Below are 25,262 nucleotides of genomic sequence, written 5' to 3'. Positions count from 1 at the left end.
ATGTCAACAATTGCATGTTTTAAAAATTTTTTACAACCTCAACCATCTAACATTATACGACTGAGCGGGCCTAGATAAGTGAAATCAGTTCCCAAAAATTTCTTGATTCACCAGCTTTAATCTTCTACTCAAAGTCCAGATACTCTTTCAGTGTGTATAAGCTAAATTCCTAGGGGCCGAAGAGGGCGAAAAGGAAACCATAAAGCAAAAAAAAGAGCATATTATTATGAATACGTACATAACAGCCATTGCTCATTAAATTTCCTCCCCTATTGCAGCTCTTTCATTAGCAATTTAACGAAATTCCTTTTGTGTTTGAGAGTCTTCCGCCGCGCAAAAAGGGAGTTTCTGGTCCTTCCCTCCGTGATCTCCAAGCGAAACCTGGATGACAGTAGGAATTCATCAACCAACGTCTGCCCTGATGTCGCCAGTTAAACGGCAAATTTCTGCTGTCACTGTTCCCAATCGTTCCAGATGATATTATTCTTCTGTGCATAAGAACGCGGCAGTTTTCTCAGGCGAAAGGAAAGATAGGAGAGGCCTCTCTTTTTCTCTCCACCACATTATTGTCACATAACCATGGTACATTCAAATTTCCTCCACACAGGGTATATTTCAAAGGAGAGGCTAAGAAAAAAGAAGAGAGATATAGACCCAGGTAATAAAATAGGGGAATAGACCGCCTCGTTTATCCAGAAATATACAACCTCCCTATGTCGTTCAAAGCATACCACTTCGACGGAACATAAAATTCGTAGTTAAAAATCATTATCTTCCTCATACAGCTCGACCTTCCCTTGCTTTAACTGGGTAGTAGTTGTTCTTAGCTCCCTCCTCTGCAGGCGTCAAGGTGGGTTCGGATGGACACGACACCGATCCCCTTGACGAACCATCACTGAAGCTGAAATAGTCATCAGTCATCACGGACGGGGATGTGAGCAGCGGTGAGTTCATGGAAGGATTAACCTTGTCCATGCGTGTCAGCAGAATCGGCAGAAAGCGCGAGTCACCGCCGCGCAGCTGCGAGATGAGTGTGCAGAGCTGATTAAGATAATGCCTCGGTCCAAAAGTAAGCGTAGCGCTTTTTATGGCTGGAGAGCCTTGTGGCAAGCAAGACATGACGTCCATCAGGGCGCAAGTGACGTCGAAGACTTTCTCGATCTGAAGGGTTGGGAATTTGTTATCATTAAGCTCGCAGTTATCTCCGGATTAAGAGTTGCGTCACCAGTGGGTTTACTCTTACCAGTCCAATCCCATGAATATCCATCGACTGTATGGAAAGGTGCGACGTATCTCTGACAAGATCTCGGGCAATATCAATAGGGTATGTAAATCGCATTGTCACATCTGGGGAAACAGATGAGAGAAAGCCTTTGGATACTGAAAGTCGCCATATAACCGTTCGTAGCCACTGCTGGGAGGTCCGAAGATATGCCTCCTGACTCTCAGTGCTCTTCATTGTAATGGGCAAAACATTAACTAGTTGCCTTTGCATATGCGCCAAGCTCTGTAATGTGCAGTTGGTCCTTGTCTGGTTCCAAAGTCCAATAAGAGCGTCATCGAAAGGACGAAATAGATTGACAAGGTGGACAAACCCAGACGTTGTGGTCGACTCACTTGGGATTTCATGAATAGTCGGTAGACTTATCGTAGGATGTAGTGTCAGGGGTCGATGTCTCTGAAGGGCGTATGCTCTACCCAATATTGTCAGTTTTGATACGGTGATGCAGGAAGAGATTGTTGAAATGTGAATAGACCTCTCTGTTACAAAGAGCAGCCAAAACAATCGCCTCTCTCTCAAGGCTATCTCGAGTGACGAGTCGTAATGAGATTCATCGTTCATCCCAAGAATTTCCGCGAGAGTGGTTGCTTCCCGGAGGTAGAACCAGGCCGTATTGTGCCTTTCCAAACCAAAAGAGCAGGTGAATAGGAAGAACGCGGTTATGACTGCATCTGCACTCGGGTTATCAATGGCCATGCCCATCCTCCGGGCTCGAACAGCCTCTTCGAAGAGAGCTTTCCCAGAAACCAGACATTCTCGAGTTTTCAACACAGACCCTGGCGATGTTTCATTTGTTGTGAGTCCGGGCTGGATCATCACAAAGGCACAGAGAGATACCACAACACAATATGCATTGATTGACCTGTCCATGTCTTTCACCCGTCCTTGTAGCTGATGCCGGTCGAATATTGGCATGGTCGGGTACATGTGCGTGAAGAAGGCGTCGATGCAGGTATAGACAAGCTGCTTGTCAACCGATTCCGGCATCGGTACAATGAACCGACAAAGTCGTTCCTGAGTATCTGGAATATCAGAGAACCTCCTCGCAGTCTGTAAACTTGCCGGCAGAGGCTGTTGCTTTTCTCTCAGCTCGGTGATGACCTTTGCCCGACTACCCTTTGGACCTTTCTTCCGTGGAATAGCATTGTATGTACAGCTTAATGAGGCATGGCCGCAGTTTCCGCAAGGCTGGCCGCCTGCGCAACGTATTTTCCTGCGATGACACGCATCACAGGCTCTCTTTGTAGACATTGGCATGTCGTATGTCCCTGGGGATCGTTAAAATCGAAGGAACAAGGATGCATATCAAAGAACCGATACCGTGATTATTTAGATACCTATATAGCTAGTAGTCAGCACTGAAATCGAAGCCATGCAGTCGGCAATAACTGCATGTCGGTTCCGGAGACAGAGGTAGAAAGGATCATCATGCAAGACTACGCAGAAACGGACCGAGAAGCGGAGAAGAGATCCAGGAACCAGGCTAGATAAGGTCGAGTAAGTGATGTATTTGGCAACCCATTAAACCCTGCTTGAATTGGGGGACATCTGTCATGATCCCGAGAGTCTGAAATGCATCTGTCGATGCCTTCTCGCCCTGCAGAAGATTGATCAGGCTCTAACGAGGCCTCTCTCTCTCTCAGGAATTGGTGTGGCCGGCTTTGCATGTAAGCTCTGGGCGTTGAGAAAACAACGCCAGAGAGCACTCTCTTCGACCACATCCTTTTGCTGTCTCCTCAGCCATCGTTACCGCAAACAGGAGTATTGACTTTTGATTGATTGCAAGGATAAATACCCCCTGCCAGCCAAAGCGGCTACCCTACCTGGGTCAGAAAGCCGCTTACCAACAGATTCAGCTCCACATGAGCGCCATCGGCCACAGCCAGTAGTCCTTTGCAGAGGAAGCTCCTGCAGCACACAGCGACGACTGGCTCATCCACAAGCACCCTGTCCGCCGCGTGTTCGCATCGAAGAAGGCCCAAGTGGGGCAGCACGCATAATAGAGGACTGGAGAAGGACCCCAGAGCTATAGGACAGGTGAGTTCTATCGGGCGCCTTCACAGCTGGGTGAGAGCCCCGTATCCCGGCTACGGCGGAAGGTGCGCCAGCTATCAAGACGGTCATGATCCCTATCTGCTTCTCCATTCGGGAAGAGAGCCTTGAGGCCTGTCGCCCTATCTCTGTTTCTGTGGCTCTGACGCCCGTCAGGTGAAAGCCTAATGGAGCTATCACACCGTGCTTAAACAAACCCGGGGGTTCCGTGCCGTTTATATAGATGCTGGACTATATTTGCGAGGCGATTGGCTTGAGCCTTCCGTCTTTCCCTTCCGCACAGGAGCTAGCACTGTCAAAATGAAATTGGTTGGGCGCTGCTGTACGTATTTTTCCTAATAATGGGTGGGAGAAAAATGGCCAGCACCCGGGCTCTAGGCTCAACTAGGAGTATACCAGGCGGAGTTGGAAGGAGGTTGAGGTGAATATTCTTTTTCTGTCTGGAAATCACGACATACTAGCAATTATTTCATGGCAGGCTTGTCTGGAGAACATGGTCAAACAGTGAGGAGTGTCACTCCAGGTTGAGAACGCCTAAGGTTTCAAAACGGTCTAGAACTTCCAGGGCTACCACACCAACTCCAAGACACATTAGAGCATGTGAAGTTACTGCATCTTCTAGTGTCGGGTATACCTGAAAGGTTCTGCTGGAGTCTTCATTTGGAGACCGAGAGGCACTCACGCATACAGGAAGATAAGACGCAAGAGGGGAAACCCCAGCTGCGGTTTTCCATAAACAACGATCAGAATACATAGTATAAGACCAAGACCTGCATAAATAGCCACGATCCTTATCCACAGAATGAAGATCGAATCCCCTATCGTTACAGCCCGATATCTACATAGTCGCCTTCAGCGAGCATCCCACGTCAAGATAAAGCTGCTTTCAAATTGCGACTGGCTATCTAAAGGCGAAAAGCAACCATCCTTACAAATGTCCAACTGATAGAAGTGTGACTTAAGCAACATTTGCAGTACTCTAGCGGGTATGAACATCGACAATCTGCACCTTCTGAAGACTACCTCTTCATCGCATTAATCATCTCCCTGTGGGTAGCCTTCTCTCTGTTCGTTTCCGACAAGGGTGCAAGACCTACAGGACGATTAGTAAGTGAGGAGCGACGATGGTACCTGAGATTCGATGCTACTTACTTCGGAGGTCGCCTACAACGTCCTTTGCCTTTCCAAAGTAGACTTCCTCTGCAGGTTAAGAAACTTCGTCAGCGCACGGACTCCAAAAACCATGCATGCCAGAACAGCCATTCAGCTACACCCCTGAAAGAAAAGAGTCTCTTGTGTGAAAAGCGGGTAAACTCACGCAGCAGGTTCCTCATCTTCAGCTCCATGTCCTCGACCAACCTGCCGACGTTGGCAACATGAGTCGCATCATTGTCAACAGGCATGTCTGCCTCTATCTGTCTTGTCATGTTGCCGCTGAGGTCCATCTCTCCGAGAGCATCGGTTTCATTGGACAGGTGTAGAATGACGGTACTCGTAAGCTTGTAGTGAGACATTCGTGCCCGATCGGTAGCCTCGAAGACGTGGATACTGTCCCAAGCTCCGGAGGTCTTCGAACCCGGAGTGACGGCTACAGACACGCCGTTAGCAACTGACTTGCATTTCCACATCAACAGTTTGCAGGAACCCCGTCCAACTGGAGTAAGGCGATTTCTGCAAGTAAGAAGGACATAAACATACCTTTCTTCAGCAGCACCACTCCAGCGAACCCGTCATCCAGGTCCCAGAAGTAGACACTCCCTACTCCGCCTTCGTAGTACAGCTCCCGATAGACGTCAAACGCCTCGTTCGCTGCGATCTCCAACTTCCTCACCCTCTCGCTAGGGACGGTTCCATCTTCGAGTGGTGGATCGAATTCGTTGCTCCAAGGCGACCGGTAGCTGTCCCCATCGCGGTTGTAGTCGCAGAGAAGGTAATCGCGGTTGGACCTCGCACAGCGACGGACCTCGAGAGGCTGGTCAACTGAAGCAAGGAGATCTTCTGTCAAGTCTGGAACGAGTGTAGTAATGGCATGCAAGTTCTGCTTTGTGTCGCGGGGAGAGAGGCGGCGGAGGAGATCACTGAGACATGGGTGTTATGGTCAGTAAGCAGCCGCGGAGCGGGGTTAAGATATGTCGGATTGGGAGTTGAAGAAACAGTATGGGTATGAGACAGGGGATTCAGATATGAGGATCCTCAGCATACGGTTACTCACAGGGCACTGTCAAATTGTGTATCCGCCATGGTTGTTGGTTTTCAGGAATGCTGATATCCAGTATGTCTAGACACGATGCGGACTTGCACGTGGAAGTTGACAGCGTAAGGTGCGTGTGCGGAAGAGTGGAGGCCGTGGCCGGTAGGTTGTTACAATAGCTGGAGCATAGCCAAAAACAGTCATAGAAAAGAAATAATGACCGTTCAAGATAGTAGCATTTCAGAAATTGGTATAGATTCAATTTTACATAAAAAACCAGATCCTTGCTTTCACATAAGAATTTTTCACTACATCCATGACAAAGCAATCCAAAGTGGCGAGTTCATAGTCGGCCATTTTAACGGTATTGCTATTATTATTATGCCTTGTTTTAACCCAAAAAGTGATATAGTATTCCAAACGCATTAGCTTTACTGTGTATTATCATGATTCATTCATCGCTGTCGTCATCAAAAATCGCTCTATTCCTTCTCCTCGACGACGTACGCTCATGTTCAACGTCGACAAGCGTGCTGACGTCTGGAAGCTCGAAATTTGTGTCTATATCCTCCACGTCGCTCAGCTGTGAGGCGTAGAATGGTTTTTGCTCTAAATTGTCTGGCTGAAGCGGAGAGCACATTAATGGTGACGACTGCCGTATGTTCCCGGAGTCTGAGGGCGCAGCCGAGTTCTCCGGTATACGACTTGGCCTAGGCCTGGCAGGGCCTGAACTGGAAGCCTTTGACTTTGCCTTTGTAGGTTTTTCAGCGAGTGTCTCTGGGGACGAGCGGCTCCGTGCAGCAGGCCTGTTCACCGCCGCTTCACGCTCAAGGTCTAAGATTTTCCTGTAACGATCCTCGCAGTCGGCTCCCGTTGCATCCATCCTCTGAAGGGTCTCAATCATACGACGGGTCACGGATCCATGCTTCACAAACTTCATAGGCCTTGGGACACGCTGCAGATGAGGAAAGGCGTCGTTGCGAGGACGGTGAACAAACTGTGGCGTGGTGCCACCCACATTGCAATACCGGAGTTCGAGTTCCCTTTGTTGGGCTGAACTGAGCAAAACATCTTCAAGAGGAGGTATGTCAACGGGCTCTGGAGTAGGAGTACGAGGATTGGGCTTCTTGTTCTCGGGGCTTTTGCCGGTTGCCTTGTTACCACGACCCAAGCACGATGCTTTGGTGAAACCGGTCTCCACATCATCTGGCATATGAAACTTTTTTGGCGGTCGTTTAGGGGTTCGAGCCCTCTTCTTCGGTTCTGGAAGCTCTTGTTGCGAGTTTTCGAGAGGAACTTCAATCTGCCGTTTGTCCACCTCAGGTTTTGCGTCTCGAGGTAAAATCCGAGGCGATCTATCCTCGTGAAATGTGAACCGAGAGCCGCTGGCAATCATTTGCTGCATTTTCTCATAATTGTCTTTGGCCTTTAAGTACGACTCCTCCTCTTTGCCCCTCATCAGAAGTAGAACGATGTTGCCTGCCCTCTTGCGACCAGTTCGACCCATCCGTTGAAGCATCCTAATCGGTGAAGCGGAGGAATCATAACACACAATGAGATCGACCTCACCAATATCCAAGCCTTCTTCACCAATAGAGGTCGCGACAATGGTGTTGTAAGTTCCCTTCTTGAACTTTTCCACGATGCTTAACTGAGTTTTCTGATCCATACCATCCGAGCCTTTAGCACTAGTTTGCCCGACAAATACATGGGGGCGGATCATAGGCTCGTGTCTCTTCAGGACTCTTGTGACTTCTTCAGCGCTGTCTCTAAAATGTACAAAGATCATGATTCTCGTATTTGACGAAGGACGTCCGTCTGCACCAAGCCCCTCACCTGCATCCATGAAGTGGTTCAGAACGACCTCTCTAAGGTATTCCAATTTAGGATGGCCAATGAATTCTGGATTGCTTGCCCAAGGTTGAAGATAGCTCATAAGCTTCTTGAAGTTTTCATCCTGAACGATCTGACGTTGATATTTACCTCCCTTCTGACCATCCGTGTTGGATTGAAAATTTAGAAGGCTGCGATAGAAGGGAGTGATTCCATGGTATTTAAGAAGGTCGATAGAGTGAGCAAGACTTGCTAGGACGGTGAAAATGGCGTTGACCTTGCCTTTCAGAGGGAAGCTCGCATTTCTCCCAGCATCAGAACCCATCCACTGCTGTCTTGCCTTTGTAAGACCGTACGCTGTGAGAGTCATGGGATCTCTTCCCCAATAGGCGTTGAGGCTCCGGAGCTGATCAACAGCCGGTTGTAGTGCTTTAGAGAGAAGATCCATGCATAGTACCATCTCTTCTGAATTCCCGAACGTCTGTACATCGATGTTCCGTGCATGGACATACTCCCGAATGTCAAGAGATTGCTCGGTACGTATTTCCACCCGTGCTATATCCAACCCGTCAATAACTGCCTGTACTGATTCGACTGTGGAGCCAGGAGTTGCTGTCAGTGCAAGGACCCTGAAGCTCTTATTGAAGCGTCTGAGGAATTTGACCACCTCTACATAGGCGTAACCTCCAGTGGCACGATGGGCCTCATCTACAACGAGCAAGACGATTCGCTTCGGATCTGCTATCCCTGTTTTAAGATCATTGACCAAAGTCTGAGGCGTCATGAAAAAGACGCGTTTGGTCTGCCATTCCTCGGCGCGGACCCCTGGAGCAGCATTTCCAGTAAGCATCGTGGTCTTAGAACGTGGGATTCCCGCGACTTCAAAGCACGCCGTGACCTGCTGAGAAACCAAGGGCTTCGTTGGCGCCACAAAGACAATCTGAGCATCCTTCGTCCAGCGAAACCAATTTAGCATAATAGTCGCAGCGATGAAAGTCTTTCCAAGACCGGTAGGCAATGCAACCAGCAAGTTATGGAACAGGCCTTTCTGAGTTATGTTAAATTGGTAGTCCCTTATCTTGCCCAGATTCGTCGGATAGACCCATGTCTTCATCGCCTCCCGGTCAAGTTTATGATGCGTGGGAGGTTCATCTCTTTCAGCAGGAAACCAGCAATCCGCTGCTTCCTGCGTCTCGTGATTTGTATTTCGAGCAGCCAGGTCAAATAATGTCGTTTGACGAAGGTTTGTCCGCTGGGTGTTCAGGCGGGGTCGTGAAGCTGATTGAGTAGCGGGTGGTCGTGAAGATGCAGGAATTGGGTTGATTGCCGGAGAGTGCGGCGACAGTGAGGGAGATGAGTCAAATGCATCTTCGGGTATATCGTCTAGGTCAAACGATAAATCCTGCTGGACAGTCCCAGACTCGCCATGAGAGGCTGGCACTGGATGTTCCTGCGCAGGGTCGTTTGAGAACGAACAGGCTGCTTTTCCTGAGTTTTCAGCCCGAAATGACTCCAATGACGCCACTATAGCAGCTCGTAAATCTTCATCTTTGTCACTGTCGGCCCCGGAAGGTCCAGCATTCGACTCTGCTGCGACGATCTCCGGATCTGGCTTTTTCCAACGGGGTCCACGAATCCTCGATGGACTGGAATGGGGTTGCGTCAACTGTGTCACGAAAGTTTCCTCCTGAACATTGCTGTGCTTGGGAACGAATATCTTGTATTTCGACCTGACTTGTTTCGGAGAGTCAGCCTCGTTCTCTGTGGAAAAGCTCCGGCGAGGCGGTGGTGGCAGATCATTGTCTGTAAACGAACTGGAACCTGCACCTGAATATCCATCCTCGTTGGCACTGTGGTCTTCTCCAGCCTGTGAACTGGAATTATTTGCTTCATCTCGAGCATCCTTGGGGGCGCGCAGACGACGACGCTTGGCTGGTCGAGGGGAGTCGAACGCGCCAGCCTGGGTTGCGGCGGCTAAGAAGTCTTCCTCATCTAGGTCGCTGAACTCATCATTCTCAGCAGAAGACATTCTTGGGTCGAGGAGCCACAGAGCATTGGCAAACACAAAATACAGGCTCCGACCAAGTGCTCGTCGCTGCAAATCCTCACTGTTCTTCAATTTTCATCGGGTCCGTCTGTCGCGGGTCTCGCATGCGCGCGTCAAGACGGTGTCACGACATCATGTGACTTCGCGCGTGTGACCTGGGGTGTTTGAATTGTTTACAAGAAGCCAATTTTGCTTCCTCCCACGGGCCTCCTCTCCACACTGGACGGCACGGATGGCTCCATAGTAGCTAGTGGATCTCTCGAGAAACTTATGGATACGGAGGCTAAAGTCTAGATCGACATGCTATTCTTATTCTCCTAAAACCGTGACGACAGAGATTTCAAGCCCTCGAATTTAGCGCACCGCTCAATGGCTGTGGTGGCGTACCTGCTCCGGACTTCTTCTCAGCGCCAATTGAAGGCGTTTCTCGGGTTGTTCAAGTCCCAGGCATTGCGGCGCATGGCCGACGCCGCAGGGTAGCAAAACCTGGCTGGGGAGGTCCATTATTAGAATAGTGAACCTTGGGACTTGGAACTTTTCCCTGCATCACTGGCGAATAAACGTGCAGAATGAGGATGGTAGCCGTGCCAACCTGACACGTCGCAAATGATAGCGAGCGGGCGATCTTCCGACCCCAGTTATGCAGCAACAGGGGACCGCGCTGGCACGGCGACAGGCCCGTGTTTTCAATTTCGTTCACCTTAAATACCACCCCCCGTCCTCCCGGGCTCTTCTGTTTACCCCTTAGTCTTCGTGTGGGAGGAGAACTTGTTTTATAGGTTCAATCGTTCGTCGCAGAAAAGTCTTTCATTTTCATAAGCCTCGAAAGGCCAATTCCCTATTTAATACTTGATAATACCCATTCATATTCTCAATCGCTCTCAATCCAAGCAAGATGAAGTACAGCCTCATCGCGATTTCTGGTCTGGCAGCCCTGGCTGCTGCGGCAGACAGCACTACTGACGCTGCGCCTGCGCCTGCCGTTACCTCATTGTCCCCTGAGGCTCGCTGCGCCGCCAAGTGTGAGTGACACTATCCAGCCCAATTGGGATGCTTTATCTGTGTGGGTTATATTCGCTGACAATGTCATTATACAGGTGCCGCCAGTGACGTCTGCTGTCTGGCCCAATGCTTTAAGGTCCCATGTCCGAGCGAGTCTATGGCAAACGACAACACCAAATGTGCGGCCGCTTGCCCTCAGGGTAGTGGCTCTCCCAGCGACACCGAGGCGTATGCCAAGTGCCAGCAGGCATGCTTCAGCTCTCACTTCTTCCCTGCCACTGGCAATCAGCCTGTTGAAACCGGCTCGTCTGGCAACACTGATTCCGCTACTGGCACTGTCGCTGGCAGTTCGGCCACCGCTACTTCGGGCTCTGACTCAAGCTCCAGCGGTATGAATCAGCCCCGAGATCCGCCTGGATAACTATGAGTTGATGAGCTGACGTGTTGTATAGCTTCTGGCTCTTCCAAGGCGGAGTCTAGCGCCAGCCGTACCTCCTCTGGCTCCGGTGCGGCTACTTCTACTGGCGCTGCTAGCCAGCTGGGCGCCTCTGCCGCTGGTATCTTTGGTCTTATCCTGGCCGCCTTCGCTCTGTAAGGAGGACATGATCGATTTGTAACGCAAGGTAATGATAACGGCCGGGAACGGGAAAACGAAAATGGATAGGAATGGGCTCGGATAAGGAGGCCCTGGAACGACAATGTTGGACAAATTCTTCTTTATCTGAACGCGCGATTTGTACTTTCAGAGGACCTTTTTTTTTTCTTTCAGCTTGTGACATTGAAACTTTTTTGGCGGCCCTTTTAGAAAACATTGGGTTATCTGATGTAATAACCAACTTTTTCGATATTCCAAAATGTTCCAAAAGCGTCGAAACCATATTCTTGACTACGCAGTAATAGGTACAAGTACATGTTTCAAGAGACGTGGTTTCATTATCAAGAGTCAACAGTTCTTCTTCCGGCTGGAATCCTGTAGAAAGTGTAAAAAGATTACAGATCTGAGACAGACAGAAGCAGCGTTCCCGAGGCGTAGAACTGCATGACACTCCTGCGTCACCGCCAATCAAGAACTGCCGCCACGTCATAGCGCGGTGCCTTGCACAAGTCACACGCTGTGCAGCCGCTGATGTGCGGTGGCTACGTCCGATGATCGATCTTGCCCACAATCACATACCAGGCCGCAGTACAGTATGAGTCCCGACAGCGAGGATCGACACGTTGTAACTGTTAATTGCAGATTTGCAGTGACATTCGTGGACGGGTACCCGCCATCATCCATTCCCTTCATTCCATAGACCACTTAACACGACTTACTCAAACCCTATATGCTTCTCAAAATCGAACACGTGCTCTTCTAATCTACAAAGCTGCCTGCATCTGATGAAGAGAGGGGATTTCTGCAGGATGAAAAAAAATGTTCTTCTTAGTTCCTTTTCCAGGAGGTCACGGTTCACCATGGTGACCATGCATGGTCGAGGTTGGAGAGATCCACTCCCGAATCGGAATCCGGCTGTTTACTCCGGAGTCCGTCGTGAACTAGGTACTCTGTAAGTGACACCAAGTTGAATTTCCACCTGCCAAAGGCCAAAAGCTCGGGCTCTGCTCGCGGGAAGCGGGGTCAATCGATCGACTGGAGTTTAAAGGAAAAGGAGCGCGGAAAGCACTGTCCACTGTTTGCGTGTACGACACTATCAATCTTGCTCTTGCAGAGTAGACTCTCTGCTCCCATACTCCGTACCACGTACTGTGTATACGTAGTCCTCGTGACCGCTCTTTTCCATATACCTACCTATCTAGGTAATGATTTGGTTACTCCTCCCCTCACTCCTCCTTAGAGTCCATCGGTTACTACGCGGATGTATAGTCCGTACTTGGTAAAGAAGCTTCTTTTCGGCTGCATTTGTTTGCCTGTTTGGTTTTGTCGGGATGAATGAGCGGCTGTTCAGAAGAAGTTGTTCGACAAGTGATCGTCTCCGATCTGCAGGTGCATCAACTCAATACGGTAAAAGCAAATCCTTGAAATTTAAGGTATACTGTCAATGGGATCAGCAGTTGTCAACTACTACCTACTACGGCGTAGTGCCATCTTCCTCTAGGTCGGGTACTATACCGGCAAATGCTAGGTTTACCGTGTGCTCAGTATACTATGCAGCTTTCCAGGAAACCCTACCATCGATCTACTGTGCACATAGAACATCTTAAAAGAGATATATGCATATCAAGAATTGGCTATATGCTTCGACTCGATCATGAGATTCTGGCAGCAACTTTCCTCCTTTTTCGTAGATGTTCCATAACATTGGTAAAACATCGTCTTGTAGATCCCGCAATTCACTCTAGCTACGAGCTGGTTGAGGAATATCTATTCCAAAGGTGTATATTCACGCTCATGGGCTTCTGTGCATAGTATACCTTCCGAAGTACTTCACTAAGTTGAAGGGTGCTTGAGGACATCCCCCCCCCCCCCCGCTTTTGCGTATATTAACCACTGCTACTCATCGTTGCTCTCTCCCTTTCTCTCTTCCTTCTCAACAATTTTCTCTGTTTTGCAATCTGCATATAGATACTACGTATGTAGCTAACCACGCTACCCGGAAGGCCGCAAGCAATCTCTAGTCCATCTCGGGAGTATGTATCTACTAGGCAGATACTCATTCATCAACGGGACAATACAGAAATAGATGTTTGCGGATGCTAGCAAACACCTCATACTGCTGCTTCGTTCTTTTCTAATTTTTTTTGTTCATCAGTCTTCCGTTATCCTCCGATTATGTTAAATATGCTGCTCAGAACTTCCGTATTCTTGAAATCATCCCTTCATCATGCTTATATACATAGATACCTAATATCTTCCCGCCGGACTTCAAGATATACCTCTCCTACTACTTCCCGCCTCTGAAAGAAGTAGCAACGGGTATCCACTCTACACGGAAGAATGGTCAACCTTAATACCAATGTCATATTTTGGCATGATCGTCATGTATGGAGGCCCAGAAAGCTTGACGGTTTCGTCGCCTGACACCGCATCCACGTCTCGGGCTTCCTCAAACTAGATACCTGCCTTCAAAATTGTCTTTGCGTTTCTCTTTCATCAATGTCCTATACACATATAAACGCCACAAGAATTTCGTTCTCGTCGTCAGTTTCGCCATATATCCGAAGACGCTCTTCCAAGTGCCTACCAAAGCGAAGATGCGGCAGAAACAAGCACTCCGCCAGATCAACCAGTCAAAGTATTCACCGACCACAAGATCTCGAGTACTTTATGACGACTAAACAGTCATTGTATTTTTCCCGCGGTGAATCTCGAATGCAGTGATTGCGACAAGAATATATCTCCCAAGGTCGATATACGACATACATTCACCACTTCAATCTTCCGTAACTATATATCGGAACCAAGATACCATCGAAAACCATGGATTCATTCTGCAAAAGAAACAGGGCCTCGACATAATGGCGACACCACAAACCCTGATTTCGAAATGGTGATGGCCAGAGCCTTTCAATCATTTCCGCCAAAAAAATTTCGATTGTATTTTGGTGCACTATATCAGGGACCCTACTCAGCTATTGGTCTCAATGTTATTTCTCCACTCCTACAAGGAATTTCCTTGGGACCATGAACGCGTTAGAAGTCCAATTTGAGCTTGAAAAGTCCCCGGACCCAGAGATCCAAGCCTGTTCCAGAGTTGAGAAAGACACAGCGCTATACTTCAAAAGTTTGGGATGACACTCCTGAATGGAGATGTACAACCTGGGTCCTTGATGCTGTGGACGAGCTAGCGAGGACTGCGGTTACTATCTGATCGTTCCGGAGGCCAAGACGTCGGATTCTACCTTGCGGACTATCCACCCATATATACATCGAGAGACGAGTCGACACAGACTGTATCTCTGATAACTTGTTCCGTAAAGGGTGCTTCGGAACTGCAATCGGCATTAGTTAGATCCTTGACTACATACAACTTCCACGCACATATCTGCACAGACAGTCTGGCCGGTTGTGACCTTGTCAAAAAAATTTTCGCTACCAACCCTATTCAAAAGGACAAAGGGGTTTTCGATTTTTACCAACGAAGGATAGTCAGGCTGCCGATCCAAATGCCTGGATTCCAATTGTATCCCTGAATCAAGCAGAGCATGTTAAAGGGTGCATTCGGGGCGCAGATCGCAATCAACTATGATCCTTGGTCATTTCCAGCTTTTGAAAACCCTGGCTACAATGAGTTTAAAAGCCGATCTTTTTTCTTAAATACTCCTTGAACAGATATTTCGACGATTGGCAGTTATAGACGCTTTCACCAAATACGGCATACATTCGACATCTCTATAATGATGGCGTGAACACGCGTACTATTTGCTTCATTGTTGAACAAGATCGCCACTTTCGCCAATCAAAGTCATTCTAAACAAATGGTCACACCTATTTTTTTAAGTCTCGCCGGTGATGTTCATAAAATAGCATTTGCAACTATTGATCCAGAGTTTAAATGTGGTAAGTTTTTGACCATTACTCTCTCTCCTACTTGTCCTAACATCATTGTGATCAGGAACCCCATTGGCACGATTCTTTGCAAAGGAGAAATCGACAACCATCTACAGCATTGTCAGCGATGTCTTGAAGAGACATCACAAATGAGGGACTTAATAATTTTCTTGTGGAATATGAGGGCACTCCAATGTATGAAGGCATTCAACCCATAAACTGGCCATCAATCGAAGGGCTCCAGCCAATTGCACTACACAATTTGGAAAAGGAAGTCACATACTCATTTTGATGTCCGGCCACGGTCTGGCACTTTGCGCATCAATCAAGCATCACTTTCGCAATCCAGCTTGAAAATACGTGCCTTGCCTCCTTTCCACTGTCGACATTCTGGCGCAACCACCTTAGTGACCTTCATGCCATTCAATGCTTTGCAATCCTAACCTTTTCTTATTCGAACTGCACAGTTCCTAATATATGCAATTCTTTACTTGAAGAAGCTTCCTCGTTCATTCCTTACTTCTGAACTCCTCTTCCACTACTAGGTAGTAACCAAGCCATTGGGTGTCTTCAACTCAACCACAAATGCCGATGGGGCTTGGGCGGATGTTCTGCGCGGAGCCATTGTTGCATTAGTGGATTACGCAAAGGGACAGAATGTCATGGTGATGGACAATGATCCGAGGCCCATAACCTTTGGTTATTGGGCTCTGGTTCGCCGGGTGTCAGTAGACCTTCTGGTGAAATTGGTGGACGAGAAATTCAGTGGCACCATATCGATGGCACTGGCATCGGACCTTCTTCTAAATAGATACCATCTGAGGAAGAAATTCTTCTCTGAGCAAGAGAAGTACTCTCTCCTGCGCTTCCTGGCGTTCCCAAAGATGGTTTAGAAAAGGCCATAAGAAGGATCAGCCATCATCTGGAAATCTTACAAACGAACCATCGACAAGTTCAGCGTTAACTTTTGATCCCTCAATCCAAGTGACAACAAGCATACACTTATCTACAATCCTTATTCCGGGATCTACGGGTGACCCCATTTCACGTCGACTTGACTTTGCAAAAAGGGACGGAAGAGCAGAGCGGCATGGCATCTAGTGTGGTAAACGGAGTTCTACTCCTACAACTGGATAATGTGCTGGCATGGCAATCAGGATACAATATCTGTACCTCCGATGACTTGTATGTCATATATCTGTTGATGATTCCACCAGCCAGCCCACATGCGGTATTTATACCCGAGGATTGTCTAGCAGTTGGTGGTCTTTTTTTTGGACAAGAATCCGCTTTAGACTCTTGAAAATACAGGAAGGAAAAACGGATATATTCAACAAAGGCTTGTATGACCACACCTACAGCTCTCTGACCATGGTTTTCATGGATTCAAAGCAGTCATATACTCTGCTCAAGATAGATTCCAGGCGTTGGCCCAGCTTCATTGAATGAATTCGCCAATGCATTCCACCTCGATTCTCCAAGCCGTACCGACTTTGAAAATTTATCGATGCCAACGCTAGTTCTTTGCACAGCCGCGATGTCGCTCCAATGGACAGATTTGCCAAACTTCCAAAAAATCCTACCAGAAGGAGCTGTAATACAGGTACACGGAGTGAACAATAACATATCTTGCAATCTGTTCGACGTACCGACTCAATTGACCTTCTGCACGCCAGGTTGGCGCAATCCTTAGCGAATCTGGGCAGCCGAATTGAGCCCAAGGACGTGAGTGTAATCTCCACATACAGCGATCAGCGAAAGAGCGAGTGTGACCCTTCAACAAGGAGGAGATCAAAGTATGCCGTAACATGACTGTCGACAGCGCTCGGGGGCGTGAGTTGGAGCTTGTTATGTACCTCCTGACAAAGCCAGCGGCAGACGACAGTCCAGACCCGGCGTCCTGGCATGAACTGGGCTACCAACCACACACCATCAGGGTATCCAGTTTTTGTCGTCTGGAGGAATATAGAAAAAGACAGCGAAATGACCAAGCTGATACAGACCTAGTGCGCTTAAGTTCGTTCTCACCCAGACCTGGCGCAATGCCAGACTCCAGCGTGAGGCCAAGTATGTTCTTTTGTGCTTATGCTTCGCATATGCAAGCAAAGGGGGCGTGGTAGTTGACATCAGAGGTCTTAAAAAGATCTCTGAACCGGAGATATATCCATATGCTTGTCGATACTGCGTCCTCTGGGGTTTTCCGGGAAATGAAACGCAATCAACAAGTGCCGAGAGATAATAACTCGGTGAAGCCTGGAAATTATTACATTATCTCAAATAGCAAGCAGGTCTTTTGATTTTTTTCAACATATAAAGTGCCAGAGACAGAACAGCAATGGAACTTTTGCTGCCTTGCGGAGGATGGCAGCACAGACACTGCTTCGGTGCCGGGGAGCAATAACTGTAAGGGCAAATTACCGGGATAACATTCAGCTAAAGAAAGGGACAGACAGATATGGCCGCGGCAACTTCAATGAATATACATACGGAGCACGAAGCCGCCTGTATAGAACCGGATACTTGACACTACTAGATAGACCACACGAAATTGCATGAGATGCTTAGCAAGAATAGACTCTTACGTCGAGTATTGTAAAATAAATATTAAGAAAGTGATGCAAAGTCAGGGTATCTTCTGCTCCGTATAGTACTATTATTGCCCTGGTGCAAATAAACGGAAAATTGTAAATATAAATTACTGATACTACTAGTAGACAATACAACAGGGACGGCAGGCTAAGAATTCTATTTCGTAAACAGGTTGTAATAAAATATAACAGGTATAAATTACCTAATCTTTGTTTTTTTATGCACAATGGGCGGTGGCTGTCGGGATATTCGGTGTAAGTAGATTAAGGTTGTTAGCAGAAGCTGAAGTTTAAACAACCTCGTTGTACCACGTAGGATTCTACAGATAGTACATACCCAGATACCCAACCTAAAAAAGACAAACCCGACCATGTCCACTGCAAGACAAGGAGATCGTGATCCCCAACACGAAAAGACCCGCGCCCTCATCGAAACGATGACGGGCTTCGTGACCGAAGTCATGTCGGGCCACGACCCCTCGCACAACCCGGCCCACGTGTACCGCGTCGTCTCCCTGGCGCACACGATCCTCGAGGCCGAACGCGCGCTGCACCCGCACGAGATGTGGGACTACGACGAGACGGTCGTCACGCTGGGCGCGCTCCTCCACGACATCGGGGACAAGAAGTACCTGCCCGCGGCGGAGGCCACGGCGGCGGCGGAGGCGGCGCAGACGGACCCGAAGCGGATGGTCTATCACGCGCTGGTCGAGAAGGGCGGGGCGGACCGCGCGCTCGCGGAGAAGGTGCAGACGATCGTGTCCAATGTCTCGTACAGCAACGAGGTCAAGAACCCCGAGCGCATCCGGAGGTTGATCTTCGAGGACGGGTACCGGGAGCTGGCGATCGTGCAGGACGCGGACCGGCTCGACGCGCTCGGGGCGGTGGGCATCGGACGCTGCTTTACCTTCCTCGGGGCGCACGGGTTGAAGCATGTCCCTGACGGCGGGACGTGGGAGATGGATGGGGCCATTGAGCACTTTACGGATAAACTGGAGAAGTTGGAGGGGATGATGAAGACGGATGCCGGGAGGGAGATGGCGCGCGTGCGGACGCAGCGGCTGAGGGAGTTCAAGAGCTGGTGGGAGGAGGAAACGAGCCTTGCGTCGGCTGGTGTTAGAGCTTTACAGAGGTGAAGTCGGGAGGTCTTTGAAGAGTTAGGTATGTAGTAGCGTGTACACGGTGAGTCGACTCTAAGAGCCTGCATGAGGGCATTCAACAGCCCTTCATCGAAACTTGTATATACCCTTAGATGGCTTCTCCCCTACGCAAATTCGGCGGTATATTTTATGCGATAGAGACGATCCTCATGTTTGCAAGCTATTAATTTATTTGTGGTGGTATATACCCAATCGTGCCTTTCAATATCAGCTGTTCAATGTTGTATTTCGCCTCTGGCAACAGGGAAGATCACCCTGTCGAGGCGGAAAAAAAAATGAAGCTGACGTATCAGGACTTGAAGGATGAAGAGAAGCTAGCTAAAAAGTTTGTCATAAAAGTGACATGGATTTGAGCCCTAGGCTGCAGTGCTTCAACAAATCCAACAGACATTGTCATCTGAAACAGAACAAAAGCTCCTATAGACATCCAACATTTCATTTGCAAGTAGAATATTTCCCTGGCTTGTTTGCCATCTGTCCCGTCCTGGCCTTTCCTCGATCGGGGACAAGGGAGGTGTTGGAAGGACTGTCCTTTCTAATCACTCTGAAGGTTCCAGGGATTAGATTGGACAGTGGGTTGTACAATCCAAAATTAGCATTCTGAGGTATGATGTATCCTGCATCTTTCAGAAAAGCGTGGCAGAAGCGAAGGGGAGAGGGTTCATGATTATCTTAACTATAGAGGTGTGAAGGGGGGAAGGATTAGTATTTGGTCTTTCCAATGGTTTCTTTATCTTTTTTTGTGCTTTTCTCAATATTGTCCCGGCCAATCTTTCCACCTACCGTCCACTCTATCAGAAGAAAAATTCAGTGTAAAATCAGAACGTGACGGGGTATGTAAGCATCCAACAAAACACAATATCAGGCGGTGGTACGGTAATCGGATGTGCAAGAGACAGAGCTGACCAAACGGATTCTGCCGCAAGACAACGGACAATACAGAACGGAAAAATTATGCCTGCTGTGATAATGTGCCGGGACCCCAAAGCATTATGACATTATTACAAATACTCCAATGCAAACGAGCGAGTGCATAGATCAGAAGAGAAACACCAATCCAGAAACGCCTGGTATGTGGGAGCGTCTATAAGTCATTCAGATCGGAAGGGTGCATCACAATTTAGACCCTGTCTCTGGCGAAATCTAGCACCTCACAGTCGTCTTCGAAGAATCCGTCGTCTTCTATCATCGAAACAAACGGATCCGTGTGTTTCTTCTTCTTCCGTCTCGTAGTAATGACAACCTCTTCGGCGTGGTTACCGCCGTTCCCGAGGCTTATGTGATTCTCCATTTCCGCAGAACCAGCACGATTTTCATGTGCAACATCTTCATCGTCATCGTCGCGACTAACAGGGCGGACATATAGCTTCGACATCGGAATTTCGTTACCGAAGACCCATGGACCGGTGATTGACGCCATCATCGAGTGGCTTGCATCACCCTCTGAAGTGAAAACGTATAAATTGACCCTCTGGTCCGTGTGAAAAGGTTGATATGGAGCATTCGTCTCGATCTCGGCTTGAGAAAGTGGCTGAGACTTTAATTTTGCGGCAGACGAGGAATGTGGTTTGGACGAAGGAAGAGCCCATGATGCGCTGACAGCAGAATCGGCGTTCAGAGTCCCAACTGGAATAGGCCCGCATGGGTTCTGAAGATGAGCAGGCAGATTAAACTCTGTCACCTTACCCCCAATGATAGAATGACCCTGTCGGTTTTTCTTGGTTGCCAGACTTCGGCCGATTCCGTACAGTTTGAAATAGCCACCATCTACCAAGCCGAGCAAGGGCACATCTTTGTTGCAAAACCACGCTACACGAGACGGCGCAGGATCTCTGGAGAACGCAGAAAGGTGCAGACGATTTTCTCCGGCATGGCGAAGAGTATTGACCGTACCAGTTGCTGCACCTACGGATTTACTAAGGCCAGCAGCGACTGCTTTCCCTCCTCTGACCCCGACTGCAGCAGATATTCCAAAGCTGCTCACCGAAGGAAATGCAGGGCCAACACTCGGGGCACGTCCTCTGACGGCAGCAAGAATTGGCTGGGTCTTGCCTCCAACAAGCTTCATGGCCACAGAGAAGGGATTTCCAGAAGCCGTAGTCTCAGGGAACTCTTCCACTGCAGAGTCATCATTCTGAGGTTTCGCTGGCAGTGGACGTGCCCGACGAAGAGGGGGCCATTGGAAGGCACTTCGAGGTAAGTCGAAAACATGAATGGTGCCTTTACGTGTGATGATTGCCAGGCGCTCACCAGTGGGAGCAGTCCAGATGACATCAACAATTCTTGAAGTCGTTAGTCGTGCATACCTTGCAACCTGTCGTACATGGGCATTGGCGCTCGGAAGTGTCGGATCGTCCGCGAGGAAAGCTCCTGCTCTGCAATTCTTTACTTGCATGAGATCCCACACGTACTGAATGTCGCCTTTCTTGCTTGCCGTCATTAACATCAACCCGTTGGGAGAAAAAGCCAAAAAGCTACAGCCATTTGGAACCTGGAAAGTAGCGACAGGATGAGGAAACGAGCTTTTGACTTCTGGATTATCTTCTAACTTCTTCAAGTCGATCAGCGACACGAGATCGGGCTCTGTAGGTGACGCTGTCTGTGTTTCCTGGGCGTGTGTGGGAGGGAAAATGTTGTAACCTTGGTCCATTTGCTGCATAGGATGACGCAAAATGGCAGTTTGCGAAGTCTGCTGTTCTTTATTCCAATAGTTATTCCAAGCTTGAAGGCCTTGATCACCCATCCATCGAGCGCCTTTCACAAGCTCCTGGGTTACTCCTCTCGCAAATTTGTTGAGGAAGCTCTCTTCCTCACCAGCATCTGTTGCACATGTCACTGCTGGTCTTGGCGGAGGTATATGAGTGTCAAGCCCGTAGATCTTTCTCTGGACCAAAGAAGCAGGGACGGTGCCATGGAGTGGAGCTCTGGAAGTCGACGACGGCGGAACAATCGCCAACCATCTTCCACTCAGTGACAGAATCGGACTATCTGGAGACGCTGGGCCATGGGGGGAATCGGCCTGAGAACCATCTGGATCAGTCGAGCTTGAAGAAGCGGAATATCGACGGGAGTCCCTGGACTGGACGCTGGTCCAGGTCTTTGCAAGGCACTGATATGCAGTCGGAGCGGCAGACGGGACGACCCCATAGACATAGACCTCTCCGCTGACGCCAGAAGCTACAACGACAAAGTTCCCGCTTGCGTAGAGTTTCAAATTGCCCACAGGACCTGGCGCGTACAGAGGAAGACCCGGAAAGGTGTCAAGACAAGGGACTGGTTTGCTTGTGAATAGCGTAGTGATGTACTCTCCGGACCTGAGGGAGTAGACTTCCACCTTTGTCTGGTAGTAGATGGTCTCCTCTCGACTAGGATGTTTTTCAAATGAAGACCGCTTCCCCGCCAAGCCAGGGGGCATTTCGTTCTGTTCTGAACCGGAGGAAGAAGAACCCCCTCCATCATCCTTTTGACAGACCGGGCCATGCACTATGACAGCTACATGGGGTCTAGAGGATGCAAACGGGTCGGATTGAGACGTCCATGACAATAATTTCGCATCAACAACTCGACCATTCAGACCGACTATCCTTCCGATGGCACGGGTTTTACGGTCTTCAATGGCTAAGACCTCCAGAGCACCGTCGGACCCAACGACCAGCACCTTCCCGCCCATCTTGGTTGATTTGAAGGATGGGCTTGATATTGTATCGAAAGCACAGAACGAATAGCTTGCATCCATGGGTGGCCTGTTTTGACCAGAGAACAGGGGCAGGTCGACCTCAGGAGCTCCATAGAAGTGAGCTTGGGGCAAATGAGGCAAAGGTGGCCCGCTCTGGAATTGACTGGAGGAATGTCTTTTATGCCTGTCCACTGACTGATGCCGCGACGAAGTGAAACTCGGATATCCACCGCCATAGCTCATTGGTCTAGCTCGCCCAAGAGGTGGTGACGTGGAAGTAGAGGCATGGCTGAAGCCACCTTTCTCTGCAGCGGTGGGAAAGCTAAGAGGCGACTCGCTCACAAAACCGCCATCAGCATGGTCAGTGGGAGGGCTCTTTCCGATAGGGATTGATTTGGTCCAAGCATCCGTCCGATAAGCCGTATCATTATCTTGAGTGGTACCAAGCGATCCAAGAGCTTTTAGTACAGGGGACACAACATCATTATTGCTAGTAGGACGGCCGAATGAACCGTTCGGACAAGAGGATGACTCTGTTTTGATGGGAGAAGAGGTCTGGGTTCTATCCGTCGGACTAGACGTCAGCAGTCGATTTCCAGAACATAACACGTCTTCTTAAAGATCATAGTAGACTTACAGGTCTTCTGGGGTCATCTTCGCCGTAGATTTATTATTAGCGGCCTTGTCCTTTCCCTTGGTGCCATTTTTCCCCTTCTTCTTGCTCTTCCCGCTGGCTTCCGACTCCTGATTCGCCTGCAGTTGACCCTGGGCGGATAGGTTATTGTCGCCTGAGGACTGATGGGACTGTTCGTCAGACGCTGCTGGGGTCATTCAAAAGGTGCTCTGACGGAATGCGAGCCAAAGATGCCTCACGGAGGCAATACACTCTCAAATCAGAGGACCGTTCTCCAGACCCTGATGAAAGGTCCCAGAACGGATGACTCGACCGCGGGGTAGCTCGCGAGATACAGGCGGGATGCCCTGATAGAGCGGGACCGCGTCTGACACCGTTAGTTTGCCAGACCTAAGAGCGAGATAATGACAAGCAAGAATACGGGCGCATACGTTTCCCAGATCTGATGCGAGTCGGACCCCTGTTAAGCAAGGGTCTCTCTTTGTAGTAACCTCGATGGAGGTTACTGATAGCGTACCCGGTATAGAGCCTGGGGACACCGGCGGCAGCTGAATCCGGAGAGACCTTAGGAACGACAAGAACGGCAAGCTGACTTGCCAATAGGACAGAGGTGAGATGTGTTTGGATTATACGAAGTATGCAAAGTCCAGAGTAGTATATACTCTGTACTGAGTTGGAGAGTAGACGTTGTTTCGGATAAGAAGGCGGACCGGGAGGGGAAGGGGAAGCATGCAGGACTAGGGCAGCAGCGGCAGCACCAGCTCCATCGGAGCTTCTGGTTGCTCTCCCAGGGTTGACGACAGTTGCGCACTCGCCGACTGGCGGTGACCCCGGCGGGCCATGGACCGGGAGGGTCTGAGCTTGGGGGAGCTGGCTAGGCAGTGAGCTGGAGCCTATAGTCTGGTTCATGCCGTGGCTGGCGGAACCCCAACAGGCTGCCGGCTGGTCGTGAGGCGGCGTGAGGGGCACGCCAAACACTGCAAACTGAGTCATATCGCGGGTATACACGGTTACACGTGAGGCCCATACACGTGCTGGCTGGCCCTGAGCTGCTGAACACCGCTGCTGGTGATGCCGGATGAGATCACGCCCGGGATCACTCTGACCATCATATCCATCACAGGTGCAGACTCAATACAGCTGCCACGTACACTGGTGTACCCCTCCTGACAGCCCGAGCTCTACATGACGATATCGATGCGACGTCACGGGTATCAGGAGGACGGTGGTCAGCCCTAGCCAGGTATGTATCATCCTGCTACTAATCCCCAGGTCACGGATCCGTCGAGTTATGCTCACAGAGAGCGCGATCTTTTTCAATGGACTCCATTCACTACCGCTGAAACAGAGCAGGCTTGTCTGTGGAATGTCAGCCAGCGGGCTAGAGAGTCTCCCAACACGATACTCGTATACTAGCTATGCTATTACTGAGCTATTGCTGGCAATGCCATCTCCAGCGTCTCCGACACAATATTCGGACGCTCAACAAGGTCATAGCAGGTGAGCCTCCACAAGGGACTATTTTTTCACATTAGATGTACAGAGTGGTTGTAGTTTTTTTGTGGTTATATGGCAGTCCTGGACGGTAGGAGCCCAGGTATCCAACACCGCGCCGGGCATTCAAGCCTTCTTCTTTCCCGCAGCTTTGGCCTTTGCGGCCTTTTTCTTGCTGCTCCGGATCATCACAATTCCCAGGAATGAACCCACTACCGCCGAACCCAACAACGTGAGGATAACAGGTATGCGAATCGCCCAGACACGAGGAGGGAACAGGTCGTGGAGAGGGTGACCGGGATCGACAAACGGCTGGCCAAAAGTTAGCTTGTATCCCGAGACTTATGGCATGTAGAAAGTACCATCAAAAGAGTCCACGCCGTATAGTACAGGAAGATCGCGGTTGCGACCAGGAGCATGGCGGATCCCACGAGTTGACCGAGCTGGGACGGCCCTTGTCAGCTTCGTATATATCAGTGTAGGGCAAGAAATAAGCATTTACCATAATGACCGTAAATGATTCTTATATTTGGAGCCAAAGTAAGGAGCGAAAGCCGTTCACGCAAGAGCTCTGACCTGACGCCTCTGCACCTCGTCCACTGCTTGTCTCCGTCGTCGCTCCTCCTTATTGCACCCCGGAGCTCCAGCTTGGCCTCTCCAAATGTCACGTGACCGAACGCGCTAAGACCACGGCCTCGCCGCCTCCGAGCTCCAGCATCAGTTTTCTCCTGCCAGGGTTCTGGCGAACACTCACTCCATCTCTGTTCGAGAGAGGCCTGGAGGCAGCAACGGGAGGAGAACTGCCCAGAGTGTT

The 25,262-nt window shown here is 49.4% G+C and overlaps 8 protein-coding genes across 8 annotated transcripts; 2 read left to right on the top strand and 6 right to left on the bottom strand.

Annotated features, from left to right (window-relative positions):
* Positions 1–1,475: 1,475 nt before the first annotated feature.
* Positions 1,476–2,269, bottom strand: VTN00DRAFT_7940 (uncharacterized protein; the record flags this gene model as incomplete). The annotated part of the gene is made up of 3 exons (XM_069434739.1): positions 1,476–1,531; positions 1,618–1,694; positions 1,758–2,269. 3 exons carry the CDS (start codon positions 2,267–2,269, stop codon positions 1,476–1,478), a joined length of 645 nt encoding a protein of 214 aa, XP_069286206.1.
* Positions 2,270–4,353: 2,084 nt separating this feature from the next.
* Positions 4,354–5,575, bottom strand: VTN00DRAFT_7939 (uncharacterized protein; the record flags this gene model as incomplete). Its single annotated transcript, XM_069434737.1, has 5 exons — positions 4,354–4,427; positions 4,487–4,534; positions 4,653–4,922; positions 5,033–5,412; positions 5,547–5,575. The coding sequence occupies 5 exons, from the start codon at positions 5,573–5,575 to the stop codon at positions 4,354–4,356; spliced, it is 801 nt and encodes a 266-aa protein (XP_069286205.1).
* A 401-nt stretch (positions 5,576–5,976) lies between these two features.
* On the bottom strand, positions 5,977–9,387 carry VTN00DRAFT_7938 (uncharacterized protein; the record flags this gene model as incomplete). The annotated part of the gene is made up of 1 exon (XM_069434736.1): positions 5,977–9,387. The coding sequence occupies one exon, from the start codon at positions 9,385–9,387 to the stop codon at positions 5,977–5,979; it is 3,411 nt and encodes a 1,136-aa protein (XP_069286204.1).
* A 913-nt stretch (positions 9,388–10,300) lies between these two features.
* VTN00DRAFT_7937 (uncharacterized protein) lies at positions 10,301–11,002 on the top strand (the record flags this gene model as incomplete). The annotated part of the gene is made up of 3 exons (XM_069434735.1): positions 10,301–10,427; positions 10,503–10,796; positions 10,860–11,002. 3 exons carry the CDS (start codon positions 10,301–10,303, stop codon positions 11,000–11,002), a joined length of 564 nt encoding a protein of 187 aa, XP_069286203.1.
* Positions 11,003–17,855: 6,853 nt separating this feature from the next.
* Positions 17,856–18,620, top strand: VTN00DRAFT_7936 (uncharacterized protein; the record flags this gene model as incomplete). Its single annotated transcript, XM_069434734.1, has 1 exon — positions 17,856–18,620. One exon carries the CDS (start codon positions 17,856–17,858, stop codon positions 18,618–18,620), a length of 765 nt encoding a protein of 254 aa, XP_069286202.1.
* A 1,144-nt stretch (positions 18,621–19,764) lies between these two features.
* VTN00DRAFT_7935 (uncharacterized protein) lies at positions 19,765–23,151 on the bottom strand (the record flags this gene model as incomplete). Its single annotated transcript, XM_069434733.1, has 2 exons — positions 19,765–22,882; positions 22,958–23,151. The coding sequence occupies 2 exons, from the start codon at positions 23,149–23,151 to the stop codon at positions 19,765–19,767; spliced, it is 3,312 nt and encodes a 1,103-aa protein (XP_069286201.1).
* Positions 23,152–23,208: 57 nt separating this feature from the next.
* On the bottom strand, positions 23,209–23,947 carry VTN00DRAFT_7934 (uncharacterized protein; the record flags this gene model as incomplete). The annotated part of the gene is made up of 2 exons (XM_069434732.1): positions 23,209–23,321; positions 23,386–23,947. The coding sequence occupies 2 exons, from the start codon at positions 23,945–23,947 to the stop codon at positions 23,209–23,211; spliced, it is 675 nt and encodes a 224-aa protein (XP_069286200.1).
* Positions 23,948–24,574: 627 nt separating this feature from the next.
* On the bottom strand, positions 24,575–24,953 carry VTN00DRAFT_7933 (uncharacterized protein; the record flags this gene model as incomplete). Its single annotated transcript, XM_069434731.1, has 3 exons — positions 24,575–24,760; positions 24,811–24,891; positions 24,951–24,953. 3 exons carry the CDS (start codon positions 24,951–24,953, stop codon positions 24,575–24,577), a joined length of 270 nt encoding a protein of 89 aa, XP_069286199.1.
* Positions 24,954–25,262: the final 309 nt, after the last annotated feature.

Source organism: Thermoascus crustaceus (assembly GCF_041956765.1).
Source record: "Thermoascus crustaceus strain CBS 181.67 unplaced genomic scaffold VTN00scaffold_5, whole genome shotgun sequence".
NCBI lineage: Eukaryota > Fungi > Ascomycota > Eurotiomycetes > Eurotiales > Thermoascaceae > Thermoascus > Thermoascus crustaceus.
Note: the sequence above shows the minus strand (reverse complement) of the source record. Positions and strands in the feature narration are given on the sequence as shown.